A 26164-nucleotide genomic window follows, 5' to 3' on the forward strand; every position below is an offset into this window, starting at 1 on the left:
GTTCCAGGGAGGCTTCTAGCAATGAGGTTTAGACTGGGGGGCTTCTCCTTCACTATTGCTTCCTTATATGCGCCTAACTCCCAGCAGGAAATCTTCCTAAGACAGGCTTTGACTCCGCTGCTCCAATCCCCTGATGGTGCTGTCCTGTTGGGGGGCGATTTTAATTTGGTGATGGACAGGGAGCTGGATCGCTCAGGCCATCGGTATGGGCAGACGGGGTCTCTGTCGGATGCTGGTCAACAGTGGCTGAGTGAGTGTGGCCTGGTGGATGAGTGGAGGAGTGCGCATCCCACGTTAAGGGATTATTCCTTTTACTCAGCAGCAACTAAAACATACGCTAGGTTGGACCTCTTTCTGGCAACACAGGAGCTTCTCCCCCGGGTTAGGGACTCAGCGATCGAGCCGCGAGCCTTGTCCGATCACGCCCCGGTTACAGCTGGAATTCATATGAACATGGTGCGGGTAGGCGCATCGGGGTGGCGATTTAGAGATTCGATGCTCCAGAATGGTGCGACGTTAGAGGCGATCCGAAGGGCAATAATAGATTATCTCAGCTTTAACGATGATGGGATAATAAGCATTGCGACACTGTGGGAGGCACTGAAGGCTGTGCTGAGGGGCGAGGTGATGTGGCTTTCTGCTAGGGACAATAAGGCAAGGATCCGACTCAGGGAGGACTTAGAGCAGCGAGTGAGGGTCTTGGAGCGTTCGCATAAGCACACCGGCGCCCCAAGAATTTGGCGAGAGCTTGAGAAAGTGAGGAAGCAGCTGAGGAGGTTGGACTGGGACAGGGCAGAGTATGCGGTGGTCCGCCTTAAACAAAAGTACTATGCAGGAAGTAACAAGTGCGGGAAGCTACTGGTGCACAGCGTGCGGCATCAATGAGAAAAATGGTCCGCTCGCCCTCGGGAGCAGAAGCACATACGAGCGATCAAATAGCGGAGGCTTTTGCAGAATTCTATTGAGGTCTATATGGGGCTGAGGAGCCTGGCTCCTTAACTCCAGAATCTTTCTTAGAGGGTATAGCAATTACTCCCTTGACTGAAAGGGAGGCAACCTCGCTAGACCAACCTATAATGGCAGAGGAGGTCATATCAGCAATTGCACGGCTGCAGACCGGTAAGTCACCTGTCCCGATGGTTTTTCGGCGCTCTTTTATAAATCCTTCTTAATGGAACTTGTACCCGTTCTGGTGCGACTCTAACTCCTTTCGTCAAACCGGCGCCTTCACGCGTAGCATGTTACACGCTACTATCGTGGTTATCCCGAAGCCGGGGAAGAACCCAGAGGAATGCGCCTCATACAGGCCGATCTCCCTCCTGAATATTGATGCCAAACTATTTACTGGCATTTTGGCACACCGTCTCAACTATTATATGCCGGGGCTTGTGGATCCCGACCAAGCGGGATTTATACCGCATAGGCAGTGTAGTGATAATACCAAGCGACTGCTCCATCTGCTGGATAAAACCAAACGCTCTCGTAGGGAAGCGCTCTTCCTATCCATCAATGCTGAAAAGGCGCTCGATAGGGTTCACTGGCCATACTTGTTTAAGGTGCTAGAGCGCTTTGGGCTGGGTCCTGGTTTCATGGCATGGATCCGCTGCATTTATCAGGCGCCTCGGGCGGCGGTTCGAGTTAATGGGACGCTCTCTTTACCTTTCGTGGTCCAAAGAGGGACCAGGCATGGGTGCCCACTCTCGCCCCTCTTGTTCGCGCTTTACATGGAGCCTATGGCGCAGAGGCTCCGGGACAACCCTCAGATCACAGGCAAGAAGTTTGGGGGGGAAGAACATCTCATATCGTTATATGCGGACAACGTCATCCTTACTTTGGCGGGGCCTACCACCTCTTTGCCATCACTAATGGATGTATTAGAGGAATTTGGACGGGTCTCGGGATTCCGGATGAACATGCTAAAATCGCAGGATATGGGCAAGTTCATCAGTGCTGAGCATGGAAGGGACCTGAAGGCCCGATTCCATTTCATATGGTCTTCCTCGGGGCTTCCGTACTTGGGGATCGAGCTGGGCTCCACGGTCGCCCGCACGGCATCGCTGAAATAAGCGAAACTAATCCGGGAGGTGCAGCGTGACTTAGAGACATGGGGGAGACTCAAACTATCTTGGCTGGGCAGGGTGGCAGCAGTGAAGATGACCATTCTACCACGTATACTGTATCTGCTTCAGGCGCCTCCGCTGGAGCCCCCGCCGCGAACGATAGCGACCCTCCAAACGACGGTTCTAAGATTTATTTGGGAAGGGAAGGCAGCGCGGCTACCGCAACAGGTGCTGTATCGCCCTAAGCAGAGGGGCGGGCTTGCGGTCCCCTGCCTCCTCCGATACTTCCAAGCAGCACAATTGCGTTTCCTCTTGGAATGGAGCCGACAGTCTTCTGAGAAGCATTGGTGCTTCATGGACCAGGCAGTGGCTGGCTCCCACATATGGAAGGAACCCTGGCTTAGGCGCCGACACAGTGTGCGGGGACTGTATGTTTCCCCGGTCACGGAGGTTTCGATGCGGGTGTGGGATCGGGTGGCTTCCAGGGCGGGCTTCACGACCTTCCCGTCCCCAATGACTCCCTTGGGCGCAAACCCTGATTTTGGTCCGGGCCTGCAGTCTGAGGCATTGCGTCGATGGTATGAGGGGGGCTGTAAAAGGGTGGGATATTTATTCGATGAGCAGGGGGTTATCCCTTTTAACCAGCTGAGGGAGACATATGGCCTAACCGAGGCTGACAGGATGATGTATTATCAAATACGACATTGGGCCCTGCTTCCAGCCAACAGGACATTAATAGACAGGCCGTTAACACCGTTTGAAAAATGGATTCTAATGAAAAAGGGCGATAAGCGCGTGGTTTCTGAGCTCTATGCTCTCTTGCGGGGAGGCCCACCCGCCCAAGACTAAGGGTCAATTGAGATGGGAGAGGGAACTGGAGAGAGAGCTATCGGAAGACGAGTGGGAGAGTATTTTCTATAGGGCGCACCACACAGCTTACAATGCTGCAGGCACAGAGACAGCCTACAAAGTGGCCTCCTCCTGGTATTACACCCCAGAATGGATCCACGCATGGGATCATGATAAATCTAGTCTTTGCTGGAGGGGGTGTGGAGGAGGGTGGGTCGCTTGTGCATTTATTATGGCACTGTCCCAAATTATATCGGTACTGGAAGAACATAATAGATACTATTGACACGGCTTTTGACACTCAGATCCCTAGATTCCCTGCGTATATCTTTTTGGGCCTTCCCAACCCTTTCACTTTTCCCCTGAGATCATTGAAGGGACGGCAGAAGGCCTTCGCTTTAAATGCTGCAATACAGCTGTTGCTATCCGTTTGGGGGACTGAGCAGATCTCGACAACAGTTTCATGGCTACACAAACTCTGGTTTATCCTCGCTATGGAAAAGCTCACCCTGACTTCTCAGTAGCGGAGCAGGGACTTTAAAGAACTTTGGCAACCATACTTACGAATTCTATCTGAGGAGTTCTCAGAATTGACATGTCCGACTTACTTGAGGGTTCTGAATTTGAACTGAGTGATGGGAGCGAACCTTTAGGGGGATGTATACATAAGACCAGGACTATATTGTAAAGGAGCCTGGAACTGTTTGATTTTTGTATTGTCAGCCAGCTGTGGGGAAACAAAGTTGTATTTTGTATTTAAGGTTTCTTTATTTATCGTTGCGCATGAAGTAAGCTGTCTATGAACCTAATGGTATCACTTTGATGTGTTGCGTATGCGATGTTCTATAATTGAAAAGTCAATAAACAGATTTGATCCATAAAAGGAATGCTGTGACAACAGCAGTAACCCAATAAGCCATCTACATAAAAACAATTGTTTGATCTGCATGTTACACTTTGTGCTCTGCGTAGCCCAAAAAAAAAACCTTGTGCATTTGACTGTCCCCTGCTAAAAAAAAAAAGGGAAGCAAGTAAAAGGGAGAATCAAATTTCGATTTGTCACTCACAAGGTTATTATCAACGCGGGTTAAACTCACGTTTGAATTTTTTTGAAGGTTGGGTTAGATCTCATCTCAGAGCTTCAGTCCAGTTTGCATGCTTCACTGAGTCTGTAAGATCGAAATCTCTATAGCACAGGTGAACAAGGAGCTTTTGAGTCTGAAACGTTGTCTAACCAACTTGCTGCAGATGGATGGAGGCCCACCGGCCAGATTGTTTCATAAGGATGTCTCAAATGGACAGACCAGGTCAAGTAACTACAGAGTTACTGCACAACGGAATGCTGTTGTGGTGGTGGTGGAAGAGCCTGCAAGAGGACCAACCCGTTCACTCTGCCCTGCAGAGCATGTGGCCGTTTTCTGATGTTATGGGTCGTGATGGTTTGGGGTGCTGTAATTAGTCGATCCCATTAAACCTTCTAAAAAAGCTTCTTTGGCATCTCTGAAGCCGCTACTTCCCAGGTTAAAGTTGTAACCAGAGGCTTCTCCATATGTTGTCATACTAAGTGATGCTCATAAACCCTTTGTTGGGCTCCTCCCACTTGCATAACCATTCCTCTGAGCTTTAGCACACAGATTTCTAATATTTTTGCCCCTTGTCCACTTTGGAGGCTGCAGACTAACCAACAAGGAGAACTGTCCTGGTGACTTGTGTACTGATAATAGAGCTAGCAGAGGATTGTGCTTTGTTGATGAGGTCATTATTCTGGTTTTAGAGAGCCCACATTTCCTGCTCAATCAAGGCCCTGTTGTCTGCACTTTGAATTCTTCCACCAGTTTTTGTTATCTTTTTAGCATATTTCATGGATTGTGACAGAGCTTAAGTCTAAAGTGCATAACCAGTATTGGGTGTGGTTCATTAAGAAGTTTGATTGTGTCCTTCTACAGGTGACTTGGCCTTTGGATAATATTTTTATCAATAGTTTTGTCTTGTTTGTGAATCTAGCTATTATGTCACCTAAAGGTAGACTAAAAGAGAATCTAGCCATTTTTACTGCTAGAAAAAGGGCATGTGCAATTAAGAAAAATTAGTTCAAATCTCCCATGTATATGGCACTCGGTTTGGATGGTCTGGGATTGGAAAAAATGTTCTTGTTAATTTTTCTAATAACATCTTTGCAGTGATAAGCAACTTTATTCCCAAACAACTGAGCCTTCATTTGTACTCCTTATTTTACTAGAGTAAAGTGTGGCCTCTGCTATGGGCAGGTGATTTCAACGCCCATTTGTGTAATCTGGATGCTAATGAAGTTTGTGGTCATGAGGATCCTCAGACCTCTGGCTTAATACATTTGTCACATTCTACTCTGGGCAATGGCCTCTATGATCTTATCCTTAAATATAATCTTTATTTTGCCTCGGATACTTGCAATCCGGCTTCTGACCCAATCGCTACATTTACGTTTTAGTTTAGTTTCCACTATTGACTTTATGATTATTTTAGAGTATCTCAGATTGAAGGCTCTTGAGTTTATGGTTATTCCTCATTCTGGTAGCGACCATAATCCTTCAATTTCGTCCCTTGTCTGTTCACATCCTTCAGTTCCAAGATTGTGCTCCCACCAAGACCTGGCTGTGGACAAATACAAAGGAGTGCTTAAAAAGTGATGAGACTTTGGCTAAATTACCACCCTTTAATGTTAATCATTTCTCCAAATGTTTGGATTTTGACAAGGATCCAGTGGTGATTCCGGATACATTTAAAAAGATTAATTTGGGGCTAGTCAATTTGATGATGCAACTCCCTAGGCACTGAGTAGAAAAACTATACAGATGATTTGTATTAATGCCCCAAGTCTCTTAAAATAGCTTTACACAGGCAACCTCGCAATTCATTTAGGAGTTCAATTTTGTATAGCGGAATATAAAAGGATGGTCAGCCTCAGGAAAATTATGATTGAGGAGGACGCTTGGGTGTCCCTCTTTTGAGCAAGTGCTTTATGCAACAACTCAGAATTTTGGAAAGTGATTAATGTTCCTTATTTAAATTATGCCGCATCTCACTCTGAATGAACTGTTATTGCTCTAGCTAAGTGAGAGGATCATTTTGCAAAGGTTTACAGCTTTGGGCATTCTGATTTAGTTTGCCCACCAAGTTTTGTTAATGAACCAGCAATGGACCTTACTGTTTTTGAACTTGAGGAGGTTAGGCTGTCAATCAACAGAAGTACAGGAGGAAAGCACCAAGCCCTGATGGATTCCCAGTAGACCTTTTTAAGGAAAACACAGACCTTGAGGTCTTGAGGGCAAAAAGTAACAATATCCCCCAGATAACAGAAGGAATCAGTAATAGTGCCCATTTTAAAAAAGGCAATAAAGCTGAACCAGCGTGTTATAGGCCTATCTCACTTTTACAATAACTGGTGAAGGTGGTGGGGAGTGTTATTATGGCTAGGGTCCAGTCATGGGCTCAGGAAGACAATATTTTGTCAGAGGTTCAATTCAGTTTACAGACAAAGTTGGGAACACTATATTAATGTCTACATCTCTTTCTTTTGATCTCAAAGTACACCATTGCAAAAGATGGTGCGATCCATCTTGCTTTAATGGTTTTGTCTACTGTATTTGATAGGGTCCACCAGGAGAAACTTTGGCTTAAGATGCTGGCCTTGTGGTTGGGTCTCTGATCTGTTTTTGTTTTTTTGCCCAATTACACTTTGAAAACACTGCTTATGTCTGTTATTGACCCCCTGGAGAGCGGCAAAATTGTTTTGGGATTGGGAGGAATGTCAGACAAGAGTGTTCTGACTTCTTTTTTATGTACTTTGGATATTAATGATCTTAATTCTCACCTTAGTTTTCTGGGTTTAGATAATCACCGGCTCAGCATGAATTCAGTGCTCGTACTCCTTTACGCTGAGGATACCGTTCTCATGGCACATAGAGCTAATAGGCTACAAATTCTCCTAGATTCATTTGTTAAATTCACGAAGGACCTGAATACAAATATAGCTAAATCGTGTGTGAGGGTCTGCAGTACCAGATCTACCAAGTCAAAGCCGTTTTTTGTTGATTCAGTTTGTACTGACGAAATCAAAACTTTACAATATTTAGTGGACTCCACCCACCCCTGGCATCTCATTATGGTCAGCAAATTGAGAGATGTGTTAAGTAAATGTATTTCGTTCTCATCTTGCAGGGCCAAACCCTGTTGATCTTAATAGGATTCAAAGGCATGTGCAGCACTTTTTTGCAAAGATTGTTATTGGTTTCCTTCAGCACAACTAGTCTTGTTTTTCACTCTGAGTTGGGCACCCCACATCTTATGGACTTCATTAAAGTCTGTCCCCTGGCTTTCGATTTGAGGGATACCTGAGAAATCTTTCAATCATTTAGTTACCTCCGATTGTCTTGCTTTGGAACATGGTCTTCGCATTCCCTTGCTTTAGTACGCGAGAAATTGATTTGTCAAGATAGGAAAACCTGAGATTTTTTCATAGCCTATTCCAGAATTACATGGTCAAAAAGAGCAAATTAAATAATTATTTGTGGACACTCACTAGGAGTGTAAGTTTTCAGTTCAGTTTAAAACTTCCTTAGTGCATCATATGCCTATTTCATCCTTTAACGAAATAGAACCCTATGTTTTCTTTACTCATACTCAATATAATAGATTTCTCCTTACAAGATTTAGGTTTAATTTAGTACATTCGTTTTTTATTTTCCCTGAAACGTTTTCATGGTCCAAGTTACCACCATATCCTGTTGATGTACTGTGACATCTTAAGTTAATTTTTTTGTCAATTTTGTGGGTCCTAGGAATTGCTTCATGGTCCCTATTTTACATCAGTGAAATAAAATATCCTATAAAATGGCATATCATATTTTACTGCATCTAAATTCGGTACATGTATGTGTTTCGATTGCTCATTTTATCATGCAGTGTATGAAATTCAGGAATGTTAAGTCAGTGCATTATTCGTTTTGCTGTTTTTAACACACTGTTTCTTTATACATTTTTATGTGATTCCGTTTTATGAAGTGGTTCTGTCTGTATTTGTGATATGAATGTAATGTATATTGTATAAGTATTTTATCCTAGGTGGCACTTTGCTGATTTTATTGATTGACTGATGTTTACAATATTCTTACCTAGAAATCAGTACGAGAACAAATAACATTGGTGCTTTCTACGTTGCAATATATTGAAGAAGTGACTATGGATTCATATTGTGCCTCTTACATGGGTAATTCATAATCTGCTTACTTGTTGTTGTCTCAATATACTTTACACGTTTTATTCCCATGTACAGCCTTTGCTATTTCTTCATTACATCATAAATGCATTTTCCCATGTAAACTATGTAAATGTGAAAAAATCTAGTCACTCATTTTACACATCACTGGTAATGTGAGAAAGTCTGATAAAGCGTTTACATACCCATGAGCCTGTCCTCGATGTGCGTTGGTGGCAGCGGACCTGCTTCACATGCTGTGGTCCTGCCAGTGTCTGCACTCCTATTGGCGGGATGTGTCGGCTTGGCTCCCTGCCTGCATGGTTCACCTGCTACCGTATACATGGGAGGTGCGTATATTGGGAATGTTTCCTTGAGCTAAAAAACAAAAGGCGACCTCGAGGTTCCTAGACTTAGGCCTTCTAACGGCCAAACGCCTTATCACCCAATGGTGGAAGTCTCTGGAACCCCCCTCACTTGAGGCGTGGTTGTGGTCTCCTGTGGTGTGGGTGGAGGGGGTGGCATTAAGAAGGGAGGATGGTCTGGGACTGCGTAATACCCACCTGCTTCTGGTTGGGATGCACTGCTGTCTGATCTCAAAGCGCTGGCACATAGGTCTGACAGAGGCTATCTAGATCTGTGACTCACACTGGGGCAGTCTGGATGTGTGCCTCATACTCTACTTGTGGCACTACCACCTAGTCTCCTATTCTGATATACGCTGGATGAATCATGTCTATTCTTGGGCTTGCAGCTGTGCAGCAAAGAGTCTGGCAAGATGGGGCTAAGGGAAGCGGATGCGGGGAGGGAGATTACTTGGGAGTGGTAAGGCGGGCTCCAGTTACAGTTGTTTCTGTTCTTAATAAGGTTTTACATACCATGACTAGCCTTTCTCCTGAGTCATAATAAGATTATTCATATATTAAGGGACCACTTTGACTTGATTAGCACTCAGCATCATGGTACACCTTGTAGGCCGGAGACATATAACAGCCATGGGAATCGGCATGTTGCGCTGTTTGAATTGTAACGCAAACCTGTAATTAGCCGTGATATGAACCTCTGTAGTAATACATGTTTGGATTGCACTGAATGTATTCAGGGCTGCGTCCCTGACCTCATCCCTCTTTGCCAAAACTGTGTACTGATTTTAAACATCTTAAATTATTTAAAAATTTGAAATAAAACGATTCAAGCAACAACAAAAAAATAACTGGACTTTTCTTGCCACATCTCTGCCACGTACCAGTGGCCCTGCATATAACTAAAGCACTTCTATTTACCTTCTTCCTCTATCTTCAGAAAACAAAAACAAAAAAAATGAAAATATTGGCATTATTTATTATATATTTCATAATATTTTTTTGTTGTCACCCCAGTCTAGTGTGGGGACCCAGAGATGATCTAGACAGAAAGACACATCGTGCAGTGAGTTAGGATCAAAAATGTTTTGTAAAAGAAATGCCCCACAAAACATTATGGGGTGAGTTTCCAAGTGCAGCAAATATTGAAGTATCTTAACTGTAATGCTCAGAACAACCACTAGAGGGCACCACTATAAAAATATTTGGAAGAAACATGGTCATGTAACCATATAGTCAGCCCCCTAAAGGCTGTAGTGTATTAGACATTGTCAGGTCTAGCAGGCCTACTAGAATAATATTACAAACAAGGGCCTTAAAACACAAACTACGCTCAGCTGTACAACAAAAGTTCCAAAAATGAGAGAGCTTAAAAAGACATTGATTGGTGTGCGGGGGGGGAGGTATTATTTTGCATTCCCCCAACCTAGTGCGGGGACACAGCACTTCTACAGTTGCTATATACCCTACATAACTTTCCATTTCCAATATTGACTTGTACTTTACATATACTTCCGACAGCATGTAGAAACTTCAGCTGAGCAGGCAGACAGCCTATTGTATCCTAAGTTAAATGCATCTTGAACTCATACGAGGGAGATATTCCATTCTATTACTGGGCAGCACATATGATAGTGATCCATGACTGGCTCTTTGGAGACATGCGACCCAGCCCATTGCTCCAACAGAGTCCTGTATTTCAAGGGATTGGATTACATAAAACATCTCCCAACTTGGGGAGGTCTACAAGATGACTACATGAAGTCTTCTGAGAAGCTTAAGGGGGAATTCAGCCCATCACTTGTTTCTTCATCCTGGTCTTATTTACAGCGACTCTGAGAACTGCCAGACAAACCAGAGTATCAAAATTCAGATATGTTGCACACAAACACACAAGACTCTGCATTCCACTTATCACAGTATGTTTTATAAATAAATACATTGTTTAAATATTCAGATGTCGCAGACTTGATGTCCGGGTTGGCTAAAGGCTTTAAGAATTTCATTCCCAAGGCTTCAACATGCAATTCAGTGTGCAAAGGCCCAACTGCAGACTTCAGGCAGGCCAATAACCTTTCAGAGCAGCTTCCCTTCAATAGCATCAAAGTTTGGTGCATCCTTCATGAACAGCTCAAGAACTCTACAGGTAACTATCGGAACATCTTGGCCCAACAGGCCTGAAGTACAAGACCGACTGAATATCCCTTGTAGAAGGCCCTATTTAGAGGTTGGTGGACTCTGTCAAAACGTGGCAGATATCCCATCTGCTGTATTACAAGCGTTGCAAGCTTTAGTGCACTTGTAATACAGCAGACGGGATAGCCACCACATTTCTAAAAGAGCACCCTGTCCACTAAAATCTAAGTAAGGTCCATAGTTTATTGAATGGACACAACCAATAGGAAGCAGCTAAACCCATGACTAACTTTATGTTGCCCATGTTGTTTAAAGGAAACCTTTTCATCGCAGATAGCGCTCTGATACTGATGAGACGTTTTCTACTCTAATCTGGCGTCCTCTAGATGCTAACTAAAGCTGGTGTTTTTCCTGCCCAGATATTATGCATGTTTTTAGGCTTTATTATCAACTTATTGTGTTTGTAGGGGAACCAGCTGTCTCTTTAGGCCTATAGGCATAACATCTAAGATGGCTAAATTGCCAGCAGAGAGTTTACATGGCGATCATCAATGCTTAGAAGATTGCCTTTGGCTCTCTGGGAGATAGTTTAGAAAAAGAGACCAGCAGGGGTGTAATGATGCAAGACTGTTTTAATCCATCAATGATTGAAATCCGCACTGTCCTTGCTCCTTGTGGGCCAGTAAAAACTTGCTCTCATTTTCTGTATAAAAGCTCCAAGGAAGCAACGTAGATCTTGTGGGATTCCCATGATGATAAGCTTCAGTCATAATAGCCATAGGTTCACCAAAACAAAGACTGATTTAAAATGAACACATACAGGTACATTTTCTCTTCTGGTAGATTTCCATAATATATAATTCAATGTAAAAATCTGCTGTAACGGTGACTGGCCAGATTTAAATCCAGCCTTAAAATACATACTAGTTTGTCAGTCTTGGCCCAAACCTCAACAGCAATTGAGCAAATATTTTGGATGAGACATCAATTAGAGAGGATTTAATATGCCACGTGATAATTTAACATTCCCTACTTAAAGATAGGTTTAAACAGTGTTCAAAGAACGCATAACCAGTGAAGATCACAGCAGATCTGGTAACAAATGAGACCTACAGGTTGAAATATAACTATCAGATCTTTCTACAATCTGAAACTGTGCATTCACATATCTGTCTCCTAGGAAGACATCTTGAAATCATTAATAATCATTACTTTGGTAACAATCACCATCCTAAATAACATGTCTGAGTAAATCATAACACCATTAGCATATCATTTGTTAATTGCAACATCACTGCTGAACAAAAATCTTCATAACATGAAAATGATCACAATTAAAAAATTATTACTTGGGGGAATTTGGGTTCCAGTGGTCTAGACTCAAAAGTAGTGCTTACTACTTTTCGATGCAGATGGTTGATTTAAACTTAGACAACCAGTAGTGGAGCACTGTTTTCAGTGCCCTGATGCAGAAATCAGAGCTTGTGTGATCTAGCTAGTAAATACCATTTGTCAGTGATATATGATTGGAGTTTATGCACCAGCGATGTGTGTAAACTGGTGGGGTGCAGTGCTTTGTTTTAGGAGCAGGCATGTTCCATTTATTTTAGAGCGCCTTTGAGGTTCTTTTCCTGCAAATTCAAATCACATTTCTTTAAGTGATATGAGTGCAGAAAATAGAGTTGAGTGTGGTGTGCTTCACCTCATACCCTCATTAGCGACACGAGGCACCCACTTACTCAAATCCAATTCTTTCAAGCAAACTCTCTAATATCAAGATCTAAGGGCACTGACAGTTTAAACAATGTGTAAGCCAAAAACAGACCTTGTTAAAACGTGTTCAACAATCACAGACACTTGCTTTTCATTTGCAGCTATTCAGCATGAGAGGGTGCATAATTTGAGCGTAATAATGTTTGAGGATTTGGCTATTATCATAGAGATTGAACTTAAGTTTCCATTATCATCTTGCTCCACCATACCTGAAGCGACGATCTTGGCCGGCAGTGTGCAGAACATTCCCATCAGGCAGCACCACCTCTAGATTGACAACATTCTCCTTCATTGTTCCATAGAGTACTGCATTGGTCCCGGAAGCACTGGTGGCTGCCATGCCACAGAGAGAGGCATCAGCACCAGGGTCTGTAACAAACACACATTCTGTAACTGAATATATCCAACATAAGCCCTTCAGAACAATGTTCACTAACAGCGGGACATCACATTTGTAGGACCTCTCGGTCATGCTCTGCTTGCCTTGTCCAGCAGGTAGATTGCACAAGATTTACCAATAGCTCATGACTCCAATTAGCTAGGAGAGCTTGAGTGCAGGTTGTTCTTCACACGATTCTTGGTATCGCAACCATCCTGGCATTTCAGAGTGCTTGTTCTGTTCAAAGCTCCCATTTTGACTACATACCAAATTACATCTGAAAGGAACACCTTCATGGTGTGTTTTCAACTTTGTTACGATTTGTGAAAAGTAGCAACTAGATGCAGCTGATGCCAGCGCGCTTGGTCCTTAGTAAGTAAACTTACAAGGGGACACCTATAGGCTGATTAATCTTTTGAATCGCATGGAGTATCCTAGTCATGCAGTGACCATTGGACCAATAATCAACATCAATAGTCAAGAGACATCTTAAACCAAAAACAGCTTAAAAACCATTCCCCTAATTGGTCAGTCAGTCAGCAGATATGACTTTAACCTATAGTTTTTGTTTACTGAATCTACTAATTTTAATATGAGCTTATTCACAAGATGTGGATTGGTCCTCCATACGATGTTCTCATCATCCGGCCCTTCAGGTATTGAAATTGTTGCATATTCCTCTTCAGTCAGTGGCTCCATTGTTCAAGTCCTGGGAAAGTACATTTAGCCTACTCTACACATAATTGCAGCAAATTGTCTTCATCATCTCCTGTCCGCCGGTACACTGCAGGAAATTCTAGCTAAGGGACTTTAACATCTAGCGGGTCACGGTCAGTGCATGCCTCCAGTTCTTTGCAAAGCGTTTAGGAAATTAATCTCTTCGCGTGTGTGTGAGGCCCAGGAAAACTAGGCCTTTGGTTTAGCTAACTTAACACTACAAATCAATGCAAAACATAGGTCATACATCTCATTATGTATTATATTTTTCGCGTATATTTTCATTATTTCAAACAGCTTCAGTCATTGTAGTACACATGGTGATCACACCCTGAGGGTACATTTTCAAACGTGCACATTAATTTCTCTATGCATTTCCTGGGTATAAACCCAGGCAGGTCCAGCCAGATCAGGGCAGGCATCAGCTGTAGCAACCAATTGGTTAACAGTTTAGTGAGACTTTTACCATCTACACTTATAAGAGCCTAAAGCTGATAAGAACTGCATTGAGTAGGGGGCGTCCCAGGTTTCAGGTTTGTCAGCAGGACAATGATGAGGGCTTCTGCCACAGATTCTGGAAGGTGTCCTATTTGAAAAGCCTCTGCATAGGCAAAGAGAAGAATCGGGGCCAGGTCCTCAGCATATCTTTACAGAACACAACTGCAAGACCGTCGCTACCTGGGGCACTACCATTCTTCAGCTGAGATAATGCACCTGATTTTCCTCTGGAGAGGGGGAGAGCACTGCCAACCAGTCCTCTTCCAGGAATATATGTATATCCGGGAGGGAGTCTACAGCACGAGACCCATATAATTGTTCTTTAGTAAGCAGCATAACCATAATCGCTTTTGATTAATGGTGCAGCTTCCATGTTCCATAATTTGCTGCCCAATTCGGCCAGATCATCAATGCGAGTGTATGGTCATGGCGTTCACCCTCCCCATATGCACAATACTTGCCATAAATCAAATTTCTCTATTGGCTGCTTCTTTAAATTCTCAAATTTAGAGTTCTAAAGGTTCAAGAGTTTGGGGTCTCCCACTGAGATCATAGGCCTCCTACATCATCTTAATTTCCAATTTCCAACTTCCTTAATTCCCCCTTAAGGGATTTAAGGATACCACAGTATTTACTGATGCACTCTCCTCTGATAACCACTTTATAGGCTTCCCAGAGATTCAAGGCAGAGCGCACCGGACCACTATTTTCATTAAGGTCATTATTAGTGGCTTGCCAAATGCCTAAAAACACTATCCATCAAGGTCTCAGGATGGAGACGCCTTCGGAAAATATGGAATGTGATTGTGTGTATATTCGCCAATTGTTTGTCCAACGTGGGTTTATGTAAATATTATGAAGTTTGGTGATATATAAATCTAAACACTATGTGATAACATTATAAAAGGGCTCTGTCACGGATTGATACAATGTGTCATTGTACAGTCATATACTAATTAGTTACAACTACTGGGATTCAAGCAATTGGGGTTGAGAAGCAGTGTATAAACCATCTCCCAGTGTCAGCCATCTTAGTAAAAGGAACATCTTTCACTGATAAGTGTTCACGCTCACACTGAATTTTGCTTCTTCTTTATGTAGCAGGATTATTGTGCTGCACTCATTTCTATCGCTTAGTGGGCAGAGAATCACTGGCAGTCTCTTATGATTTGGTCTGCAGAACTAGTAGTATGTGAGCTCTTGGGATCAAAATATGCTTATTAGTAAACTATCCCACAATCTTTCCGGACGGGCTTTGTTGATTAGTCAATATTTTTAAGATTCATGCTCCACTGGAACTTACATTTAGAAGCAAGAATTATGGTCCTTCCTTGATGACCCAGGAGGCACAAATATTATAAGATTACAAAGCTGAGGTACTTTGACCGGCTCCAAAACATATGGGCACAATTTCTTTCCCCAAATTAGAAGGAGAGTCCTTTGAATGGATATTGAAATACAATTCTATACTTCAGGACATGCAGCTGTTGATACATGCTTGGCTTTTATACGAGTTGCTGTCCACGGAGGACTGCTTACGAACGAGAGCCTTAATGGTGCATTCGAGAGCCACAAGATTATCGGACGACACTAATCTTTTTATATGACCCCAGGTGAGTCGGTCATGATCTATTATGTTCTTTATAATTAAATGTAATGTATGGCATATTTACACAGGAAGAATAATACAGTATATATATATATAGATAGATATATAGTTATTGAGGCTATATTTTGTTTCATTTAGTCCTGAGGAGGACCGTTACTGATGTCTTGTATTAACCGTTGAAATCTCAACTGCTTACATATTCAGCCTGTTCTCCACTTAAAGCAGGGGAAATGGAATTTCTTAGACGTGCAATCGGGACTCATGAATTTGTTTGATAAATGATCTGTGTCTTTTGAATCATCTCTGTTCAATTAATGCACTGCGCTAGCAGTTTTTTCACTGTACACTAAGACGCAGTCCTTATGCTCGGTTCATGAGATTCTGATGTGAAAGAACTGAACACAAAGAAAAGTTAAATAAGACCCATATGTGTTTTCGTCATTTAATATTTTAATTCAATGAAAGTTATTGAAAGAGATTTAGATTCTTTTTGTACAGCGACGAAAGTAACTGCATATACAGAGGTTCCTATTTTTGCTCCAACAGAACCAATTGCTCTCATAGACCGATCTATGCCCAGGTTCTGAGGGTTGCCCCATGGTGGAGTAATGCCTTGTGGAAGGGCACCACGCTGTAACTCAAAGAGAATTCGGCCAGTGCTGAAGTGTGCGGACCCACTGCCACATGAAGCATGCTATAGTGGCTCGATAAACAGCCTAATGAATGAAATCTGTTTGAAACCCGTATAAATGTCTGAGTTATACATATAGTTTCGTTAAAAACAAAAGGTCTTGGCTGGCACAAGCCAAACATTTTTTAAATCAGTCTAGGATAGATAGAATAGTACAGAATTAGATAGATAAATACATTTGTAAAGATAGATATGTGTAGATAGATAGTTAGAAAGATAAGATTGGATAGGGAATTGGTATAAATAGCAGAGCTTCAAATAGTGATACAGTAGTTAAATGTCTGAAGAAGCACGACATACAAGAGCACTAGAAGCAACTGAGAAAGCCATACAAGCAGGACATACAGATTGGTTTCTAAATATGACTGCAGACCTCAATTAAAATACATACCAACACGATATGAGGGAGTGCAGTTATAAACGCACAACAATGTGGTATCCTTAAAAAGTGACAACTTCATGAAGAACACTTTAGAATGGACACATTCTGGCATGCTGTGAAATAGCAGTTGCCAGATAAACAGAGGTCACTCCAAAGGAATTTAAAATAGCATTGGCAAGAGACAGGAACTAATGCTGGAATGAGCCCTGTGCTCAACATGGAAGAGCTGGTATAAAAGTAATGCGATCACATCAGACTCAACACAAAAGCAACCCCAGAGTAATAAAGTAAAAACAAAAACATGGGCACTAAAGACCACTACCTTATCTATGGATGCGCTACTTGCGAAAGAGCAAAATGCAGTCCCTCAAAGTGGCTGAAATGGATGCCCCCCCCCCCCCTCCCCTTCCCCTTGCTCGATGTTGTGGTGTGGAAGCAAAATGTGAATTACCTAAAAGACCGATAGATAAAAACAGCTGGCTAGACACCCTTTTAGTAAGTGCATTATGTATATAATGTTTTTGAAAACAGAGGGTCTTTGCTAACGCCAGATCCACAAACTGCTGCAAAGGGTTAGCCCCATGACTCACACGGAATCTGCAATTCAAGTGATTTGTGCAAAAAAATGCCTGTGATGCAATGCTTTCATAGCGCAAATGGACGTATGTTAAAGGCCCTTTGTATTAGAAGGTAATCTCGTAGCAGCCAATAACAGGAGTGAGTGGCTTCATTATGGTTACAAGTGGTGCAGGGATACTGCAGCTCGTGAGTCATGCGATTTATTGCAGACTAAATGCCAGAATTAAAAGATGCCCACAGGCAGAAAATAACACGAGTGAATCCCTGCAGAGAGAAGGAGCAATTCCCACAAGTTACCCTCCATTCAGGCTGCCAAACTCAGTTGGTGATACCAGCTCACTTGCAATGACAGCCTTGGCTGTGAATTCTAATTTGGAAAACTATGGAAAAGGGGCCCCAAAAAAGATAATCAATACACTGGAAACTGCAATTTTCTGCCTGTACCTCTCCTGAGTAACAGCTAAAAATTGCCACTTTGCGGGAAGGCAGACAGATGGGCAAACCGAGCAATGGCCTCATTTCTTATTGGTAACCTCATTACTTCAACTTCTGGTCCTCCACTTCCTCGTCACAGTCGATTAGGCTCCTTCTGTTAGGAGGTCCACATCGTCTACTCAAGGGCACACAACTGTTTAGAAACCTAAATATTATTAGCAGATTGATAAATTATACCTACTTAAAAAGTAGACCATAAAAATGTTTTTTTTAAATGTTCTGGACGATTGGTGGCCTCAATTGAAGCACAGATATGTGTCAACAAAATGAGAGCACGCATTAGGAGCAAAAAAGTCAAAGTGAAATGCTGCTCAAAGCTAGCATATCGCTTCACCTTTTAGAAATATAAGCAGATTTTGAAAAGCTCCAACCGTCCTATTAAAATTAAAATTTCTGTATTTAAAATATTTCATTGTCTGTATACTCGATATATACTTGTTTCTGTACTTTTGTATATTAATTTGAGGTTTAAATAGTAGAAATTGCTCATGCCTTGATCTCCGGCTTACAGTAGTGATTCAGCGGGGTCTGCATATGTCAAAAGTTTAAGAACTGTTGGCCTAGCCCAATTGTATGCCAGATCACCTGAAAACAGTATAATCATGAAGGGACAGCTCCGCCGCTAAGGCGGAGGAGCGTCGCCCCACTGGACTGTGGGGGAAGGAAAACAAAAATGATAACGCAATGTTATTTTCATTTGATTTTTCCTGGGAGTAAGGGGCAGGACTGGGCTGGAGGGAGGGGGCCGGAGGAGGGCTTTTGCAGCACAAAGCGTGCATGTCTGTTAGGTCATCAGGTCAGCCGTGTTAGTCCAGCCAAACAGACAGGCGCACTTTGCATGTTATCTACCCAACTGTATTGCACAGCTGAGTGGACAACATAACCAGGCTCCCACTCGCAGTCTGAGCGGCAAAGTAGGCTGCTCAGACCAATAACAACTCTGCTGTCATGCTGGTGACAGCTGCGTCGTGATTGGCTAGGCGCCTGTTTGCAGCCAGGAAGAGGACAAGGACAGAGGGGGAGATGAATGTGTCTCCCCCAAAGGAAAGCTTTTTTTTAAAAAAAAAAACAACAAAAAAAACCTTTTTTTTCCACCCCCTCACCCGTCCCGCCACCCCCGTTGAGTGGCAGCCGCCACTGTAATCATGGCTATCTCCGAGTGCAGATACAAACTGGAAGGGATGAAAAATGCAACGATTCAAAACGACCTCTTTAGAGGATGTGTACAAATGCTTCTACTTTCAGCAGTGTTCTTTCAAACGTGTTTGGTAACTGAAGGGTGCTGAGGACTTCCTTTCTGAAACTGGAAATGATCATTCAGTATCTGATTTACTGACGATTTGATTGATAGTTTTAGATAGCATTCGGACTCAGAGGCAACTAATGGATGAAATAGTAAGCTATGAAATTTGCAAAAAAATATTTGTATTCACAAAGTTTGAAGAAACCAAACTGGCTAGGTAGCTGTAACTCTGATTTGCTTTGTTACTTAGGCATTGTACATAAGCACCCATTTTTTAGAAACTACGCCTGATCAAGGAGTGTCATGTGCAGTTACCACCATAGCCGGGTTAAACACATTTAACAAAAAAAATGTGAAGGGAGACAGGTGGAACATATCCTCAAGATATGATGTAGAAAATGTTTCATATCATTATTATTAGTAGTAGTATCAATGGTAATAGTAGTAGTAGTAGTAGTAATAATAATAATAGTATGACTTGCAAAGCTAGCAAAGTTAAACTTTCTGGAAGGAAAATGCTTGAAGAATCGTTTTGCTCCCTCTATGAATTTAATGGCACAAACTCTGCAAGCCAAGTTAGGGTTCTGTACCTGGGGAGCCATTTCCAGCATACTTTATTGAAATACTTGGTTAAATTACACAACCTTGACTTGGATACTACCTTGAGTGCCTGTTAAATTTTAGAAGGTTTGATTGACCAGAAAAGTAAAACGTTCATATTAATACCAAGATACAAAAAGCATGCTTGGTCTGAAGGGGTTTGGCAACTACCTTAAACAGGCATTGGCAAAGCCATCAGGTCTCACATTAAAACCACACTGACTATCACAGCCTCTTGAACAGCAGCAATCAGCCCGTGCAGGCTGCATTTCCTTAGCAGTTCATAGTCACACACCAGTCTTCGTTGTAGCAGGCTTCAGCACGTTTAACTAGTACAAAAGATCCCATATGCTTCCACCTCTGCTTCCTGAACCCCAGTGAATTATTAACAGACCTCATGCCATTGACTGTCTCTTTTAGACAGAAGTGTGCTTTTATTTTGAGCGAGGCAGAGGAAATAGTAAATGTGATGTCACCATGTAAGTTTGTAGCTTCACAAGTCTGATGATTTTCCATGTGCCCACATTAGCCCCTGAGCAGTTTTGTAGATTACCCAAAGATCAGTGCCAAAGTGTGAATGAAACTGAACAGAGAGGGTGCAGTACTCTCCAGGGGTCACCTCTGTTGTGATAACAAAACTGCAGAGAATGGAATTACAGACAAGGGGAAAAGAACGAGGGAAATGCTGAAAGAAGGAGACACGATGAAACAGACAAAGGGACTGAAAGAGAAAGGCAAAACAAGAGCCAGAAAATTAAATTCAACGAAAAGGGCTCTAAACCAGCCAAAGGCTGTGAGATATTCATAAAAGCCAATAGGAAGAATAAAATACTCAACAGGGTTAATCTCAAAAGAAAGGCCAAGGATTGCCTGGGCATGGAATAGCAGCTCCTACTAGTCACGTTCCTGAACAGGGCGGATGCTCGCCGCTGGGCAGTGAGAAAGGACAGTATATCTGGTAAGTGTTAAGGAAGCAGTACACATGGCTCTGGAGTGGCCTTAAATTACATTTACGGACAATTAACTTCAAAACAGGCAAATAATTAATAAATCCAAAGTCCTGGGGCAGACAACTTGGGTGATCATCCTAGAGGAAATGCCAGGACATTGCTGGTGACTATTTAGTGTATGAGGGCTGCAGATTGCAAGAAAATGTGCAGATCAGAGGAGACAGCCTGAAGGCAGTCTTTGTATTATGAGGGACAGAATATTCTGGTCAATATACATATTCATAACACATGTGCAAGTGAGTGCATTAAAATTAAGAAACAAAGTTAGCTTTTTAATTGATCAAAGGAAGTATGTGCATTCAGAGGCAATATTGATTATGGCTGGAGATTTTAAAGTTGGTAGGGCCCCAGAAGATGCGGAGAAAGCATTAAGCAATTTATTTGCGGTTTATAAAAGACCACCAGCAAAATTCCCATGTGGTACATCTACTGAAGAAGACAGGGGTTTAAGCAACTGATTTGCTAACAGTGGGCAGATCTGCCTGAATGGCTGGTCTGTGCTGAACTCCCATGCCAAACAGTAAGCGCTTGATAAAATCCCATTCCGTGAGATCGATTAATTAAGAAGACTAACCCCACGAGGTCAGACCCTTTGAATCTGTTTCAGTTATTTTAAATTTCAAGTTCTTCATTTAGTAATGTAATTTCAATAGAGAATAAGCTAGAATCAGGCCTTGACAGTGTGGTTGCTTGTCTGGTATGGCAAGCCTTATGGTACAAACAGAAAATCTAGTTTGGATTCAATGCAGAATTTGAAAAATGAAATATCTTAATTGGCACATTCGGTCTGCCCATGAATTAAAAGACCTAAAAAGGAAATATGAAATTCAAGTAAGACAAAATAAAATTATGTTTCATAATTAGGCAATGGGAAAAAAGACATACCATTTTATATATTAAGGTGATCAAAAGCAATTTACAATGTTAGTGAATTATGCTGTTAAATTATCCCTGCTTCATTATTATACAATAAAATAAGAACACTAGAAAACCAACCTGATCAAACTATTTGGGCTTCCAAAACCGAAGAATTGTTATATATAAAGCCGATCCAGTAATCACAATGCTGATTACTGCGACTATAGTTAGGAGCAGTATTGTACCCTTGAAACTGAGTAGAGATGCAGGACTAGATAACCTACCAGCAGCAATAATCAAAAACAACGAGTGAGTTGAGGTTTTGACCACGCCTGCAGTGGATTGTTGAGTCAGTGGAAATCCTATTATCTTCGAGAAGTGTTGTAGTAAACCCCATCTTCAAAAAAAAAGAAAAGTTCCCCAAATGGTTACATATTAATAAGTTTAACCAATGCTATATCAGAGCCACTTGTTGAAGCCAGGTACCCTGCCATAAGGGTGTCAATTTAGTGAGGCGTCGCCCGCACCCGTCAACCGCATCGCCGCCCTCCAGCACTTCACTGCCACCTGTGTACAGTGAGGGGCAGCACGGGGAATCCAGCCCCCGTACAGCAGGAGACACTCAAAAACTGCATGCCAGATCTCCAGCCGGTAAGCTGTATCGTCCCATTGAACCATTCATTAATGGGGACCATCTGGGCCGCAAGGTAGTAGATGTACAAGTCCGGAATTCTCATCCCCCCTTCATATGGAGATTTCCGTGCCAAGCTGAAGGCCACCCTATGTCGCCCTCCCGCCCATATAAAGGAGGTAAGCTTGGAAGTAAGGGACTGGAACCAGGCCCGAGGCACCAAGTACAGGAAGTCTGTCAAGACATACAAGTATCAGTGGAGACAGATCATCTTGAAAAGAGCTGTGTGACCAAGGGGGTTCAGGGGGAGGCATCGCCACCTGCCCAGGTCCGCAGACAGGGTCCGTGCAAGGTGTTGGAAGTTTAATTCCCAGGCCAGCTCTAGGATTGTCGAGAGGTAGATTCCCAGGTATTTGAAGGCATTACGCCTCACTGGGATGGTGGGACACCATTTGTTTCACCCCGCCTCTCCCCACACCTCCACGAGCACCGATTTCCCTGGGTTCTGACACAGGCCCAATGCCTCGCCATGCAGTGTCAAGAGCTCAAGGCATCGGGGGCCAGAGTCTTGAGGCTCCCTAGAAACACCAAAACATCATCCGCGTACAGGGATACAGGGTCCTTGCATTCAATCCTCCATAGCCAGCCCCTCATAAGCGGGTCCCCCCCAAAGGAGGTGGACCAGCGGCTCAATTGCCAGGGCGAATAGCAGGGGTAAAAGAGGACAGCCCTGGTGCTTTCCTCTCATCAGGAAGGGGTCTGACAAGATGCTATTGACCCGTACTTGTGCCGACGGGTCTCGATAGAGAAGGTGTACCATCCCTCTGAAATTTGGCCAGAGACCCATGCGGGTTAGCACCTCCTTCAGGAAGTTTCACGCCAGGGTAGCAAAGGACTTGTGGAAATCCACTAGGAATGTCAAATCCCCCTCCAGTCTATATGTCTGGGAGAGTGCCACCTGGACCCATCTCAGGCAGTGACGAGTGCACCTACCCGGCATGAAGCCACACTGCTCCGGGTGAACAAGGAAGGGCAGCGTGCAGGCCAATCGAGTGGTCAACCCTTTCGCAAATATCTTAATGTCCATGTTAATCAGAGATATGGGTCGGTATGAGGAGCACTGGTCTCGTGGTAGGTCACTCTTTGGTTTGACCACAATAGTGGTGCAGTCTATACCCGCAGGGAACGTTCCTCATCGAGCTGCCTCCTCGTAGACACTCACAAGAAGAGAAACCAGGCGCCGCCGAAACCTCTGATTATAGCACTGCTTGGCCTATGCGAGTGATACTTGTTGAATCTCTCCACGCAAGAGTTGCACCCGTTCCTCCTTCTCCCCGGTCCCCAGGCCGCCAAACTCAACCATCTAGGTCCACAATTCACCCTCCAGGTCAGTCACCCTCTACAATTGCCTGGCTTCCTGCTGTCTGACGTGTCCTTTAATGAACTCCCTCAGGGAGGGCTTGCTAGCAGCCTATAGGAACCCCACCAAACCCACGTTTTCTTTAAAATAGTGATCAATTTGTTTCTCAAGATGTTCGACGCAATCAGGGTTTTTCAAGTCCCAGGTACTGAAGCACCACATCAGGCACCGGGTCTGCAAAGGAGTCTCCCAAGCCATCAAGATCGGCGGGTGATCAGAGATCCTGTGTGCCAGTATCTGCACAGAGGTCAACCCCAAGAGGTCCACTGCTGGGAGCCATAGCTGATTAATCCGTGCCTCCGTGTGGTGTGTCACTGATTGATGCGTAAATGCCCTTGTCTGTGGGTGCCACACCCACCAGGCGTCGCACAGGCCTAGTGAATCACGTCACAAGACTTGACGACCCGGCCCGTCAGCAGAGGTGTCCCAAAGCGGATCTGGTACTGCATTAAAGTCCCCCACCAACAAACGTGGTGCCCTGCGGGAGGGAGACCAGCAAACTATATAGGTTGGTAAGCGTGGACCCCAGGAGTCGCAGGGTGCATATCACAAAATGATGTTAATCTGTCTCCCAGCCAGGCGTCCCTCCAGCCCTACGTATCTTCCATGAGGGTCATTGTGCACCTGGGTCACCAGCAGGGGCAGCAACCTGTGGAGCAGGAGCGCTTCCCCTCTGGACCACCTCGAAAACTCAGCGTGGAACACCCGCTCATATCCAAACCTCCCAAGAAACGTACATTGGGTCCCAGCTAGGTGGGTCTTCTGCTAAAGGACCACGTCTGGTCGATGCCTTTTGATGTAGCAAGCACTGCGGACCTCTTAATAGGGTTTAACAGGCCGCTAACATTCCAGGACAAGAGTTTGAACATGTTGCTGTTCGGTTAGGTAGAGCTTGGTGCACCTAGTGCCCCGCTACCAATCTGTTTTGCCCGGCTCACTGGCCCCTCAAGGCATCCATGGACCGCATACAATTGCACACAGTACTCACTGTAAATGTAACAAACCTAAAAAGGAAAACATTAGTGCAACTAGAGTAGAAACAACTCGTAGCAACAACCCAACCTCCCCCCCCAACATTTACCACCCCACACTTCACCCCTTGAAGCATTTGTCACCCTACCCCAACACATTGCTAACGAGCAATAAAAAGTCTAGTCAAATGTGGTTGTCCATATCATCTGGCAGTGCCCTACTTGCGGATGTGCTACCTGACCTCAACTAATAATATGATTTTATTGGCACAGATATCTGGGCCACCGCTCCTGCCGGGCTTAGTGCCAGGCACTGCCCTTCCAGTTTCATACGTACAATCTCCCTGAAGCCTCTAGTTCATTTCGGGGAGGTTAGGATTGTCCCTGTCAATGTAAACAATGCTGGAGAGGCTGTCGAGTCAGTGTCCAGAACCTGCTGCACCTGCAGGTCGAGAGGCGAGTGATCCTGGATGCTCCCTCGCTGTCCCCCAGCCGCCGACCGTTTCTGCCGAGACCTGGAGCGCTTCCTGGGCACCAGCGCCAAGAGGGGAGCCCTGCCAGGGTCCTTTGTCTCTGGGCCCACCTCTCCTCCCCCATTGCTTGTCTTAATTCTCGCTTTTCCGCCACCCAATCCCAGGCCTGCTCTGGGGTATCACAGAAATAGGTAGTGGATTGAAACATCACTTTGAGGCGGGTGGGGAAAAGTAGCATATAGTGGAGGTTCAACATATGAAGTTTCTTGTTAACCACGTCAAAAGATCTGCGTTTCTGTTGTACAGCCCTGGAGTAGTCCAGGAAAATCATAACCTAAGAGTTTTGGTGTTGTAAGTCTGCCTGGGTCCTAGCCTCCCGCAGGATTGAGCCTCTGTCCCTGAAATTCAGGATCCGTAGTATCAATGGACGAGGGGGTTCCGACCAGAGGCTGAAGTGCCAACGAACGATGTGCACGCTCTATAACAAAGTTGGTGGACAGCTTTTGCGCCTGCATCTAGGCGCGGAACCACTGAAGTGCTACTGCCAAGTCAAATGCGGCTAGGGACTCCGGCAGGCCCACAGGTTGTTGCGCCGGGTGAGGTTCTCTGCGTCCTCCGCCCTTTTCTGTGGGTCCTCCACTAACGTCGTAAGGATCAAAACCTAGCGTTTAAGGAGGACCAGGTCATCTTTTGCCACTGAAATATGGTTCTCAGCCTCATTCACTTTCCCGGTCACACCTTGTCGGTCCCGGTGGTTCAGCGCGAGATCTATTCGCAGCTCATCATCCTTATGTTCCACGGCCACACAAGAGTCCATGATCGTCTTGAGGACCGCTTCAAGGTCCAGACGGGGAGACGTCAACACGAGGGGCGTGCTGGCTGCTCCAGCCTCCCTTCCCCCATCCACTGTCGCCTGGGCCTGCACATGCTGCTGCTGCTTGGTGCTGCCATGGCTGCTTGTATGACCCCTCCCCCGGGTGTTTTGAACTCAACCACTCGCAGCCTCAGCACAGCTTGCAATTTGGGGGGGGGGGGGGGAGGGGAAGTGATCACCACACTTCGTACTGGCTCCACTCGGTGGTGGGAGGGCGGCGTTAGGGAGCAAAAGAGCGGGCCAGATGTCTGATTTTTACGCCCCTTGTCTCAACCATTGCCTCAATTACACCCGCCAGGGTGCCATCTGCCGGATCCATCC

General features: G+C 44.2%; 1 protein-coding gene across 2 annotated transcripts in view; it reads right to left on the bottom strand.

The window, feature by feature from the left end:
• Positions 1–26164, bottom strand: part of LDHD (lactate dehydrogenase D) — a 432353-nt gene that overhangs the window by 245849 nt on the left and 160340 nt on the right. For both annotated transcript variants that reach the window (XM_069217648.1, XM_069217649.1), the window contains exon 5: positions 12623–12782. In XM_069217648.1, coding sequence (XP_069073749.1) covers positions 12623–12782 — 160 coding nt within the window. The remainder of the gene's footprint in view (positions 1–12622; positions 12783–26164) is intronic.

This window comes from Pleurodeles waltl, chromosome 12 (assembly GCF_031143425.1).
Source record: "Pleurodeles waltl isolate 20211129_DDA chromosome 12, aPleWal1.hap1.20221129, whole genome shotgun sequence".
NCBI lineage: Eukaryota > Metazoa > Chordata > Amphibia > Caudata > Salamandridae > Pleurodeles > Pleurodeles waltl.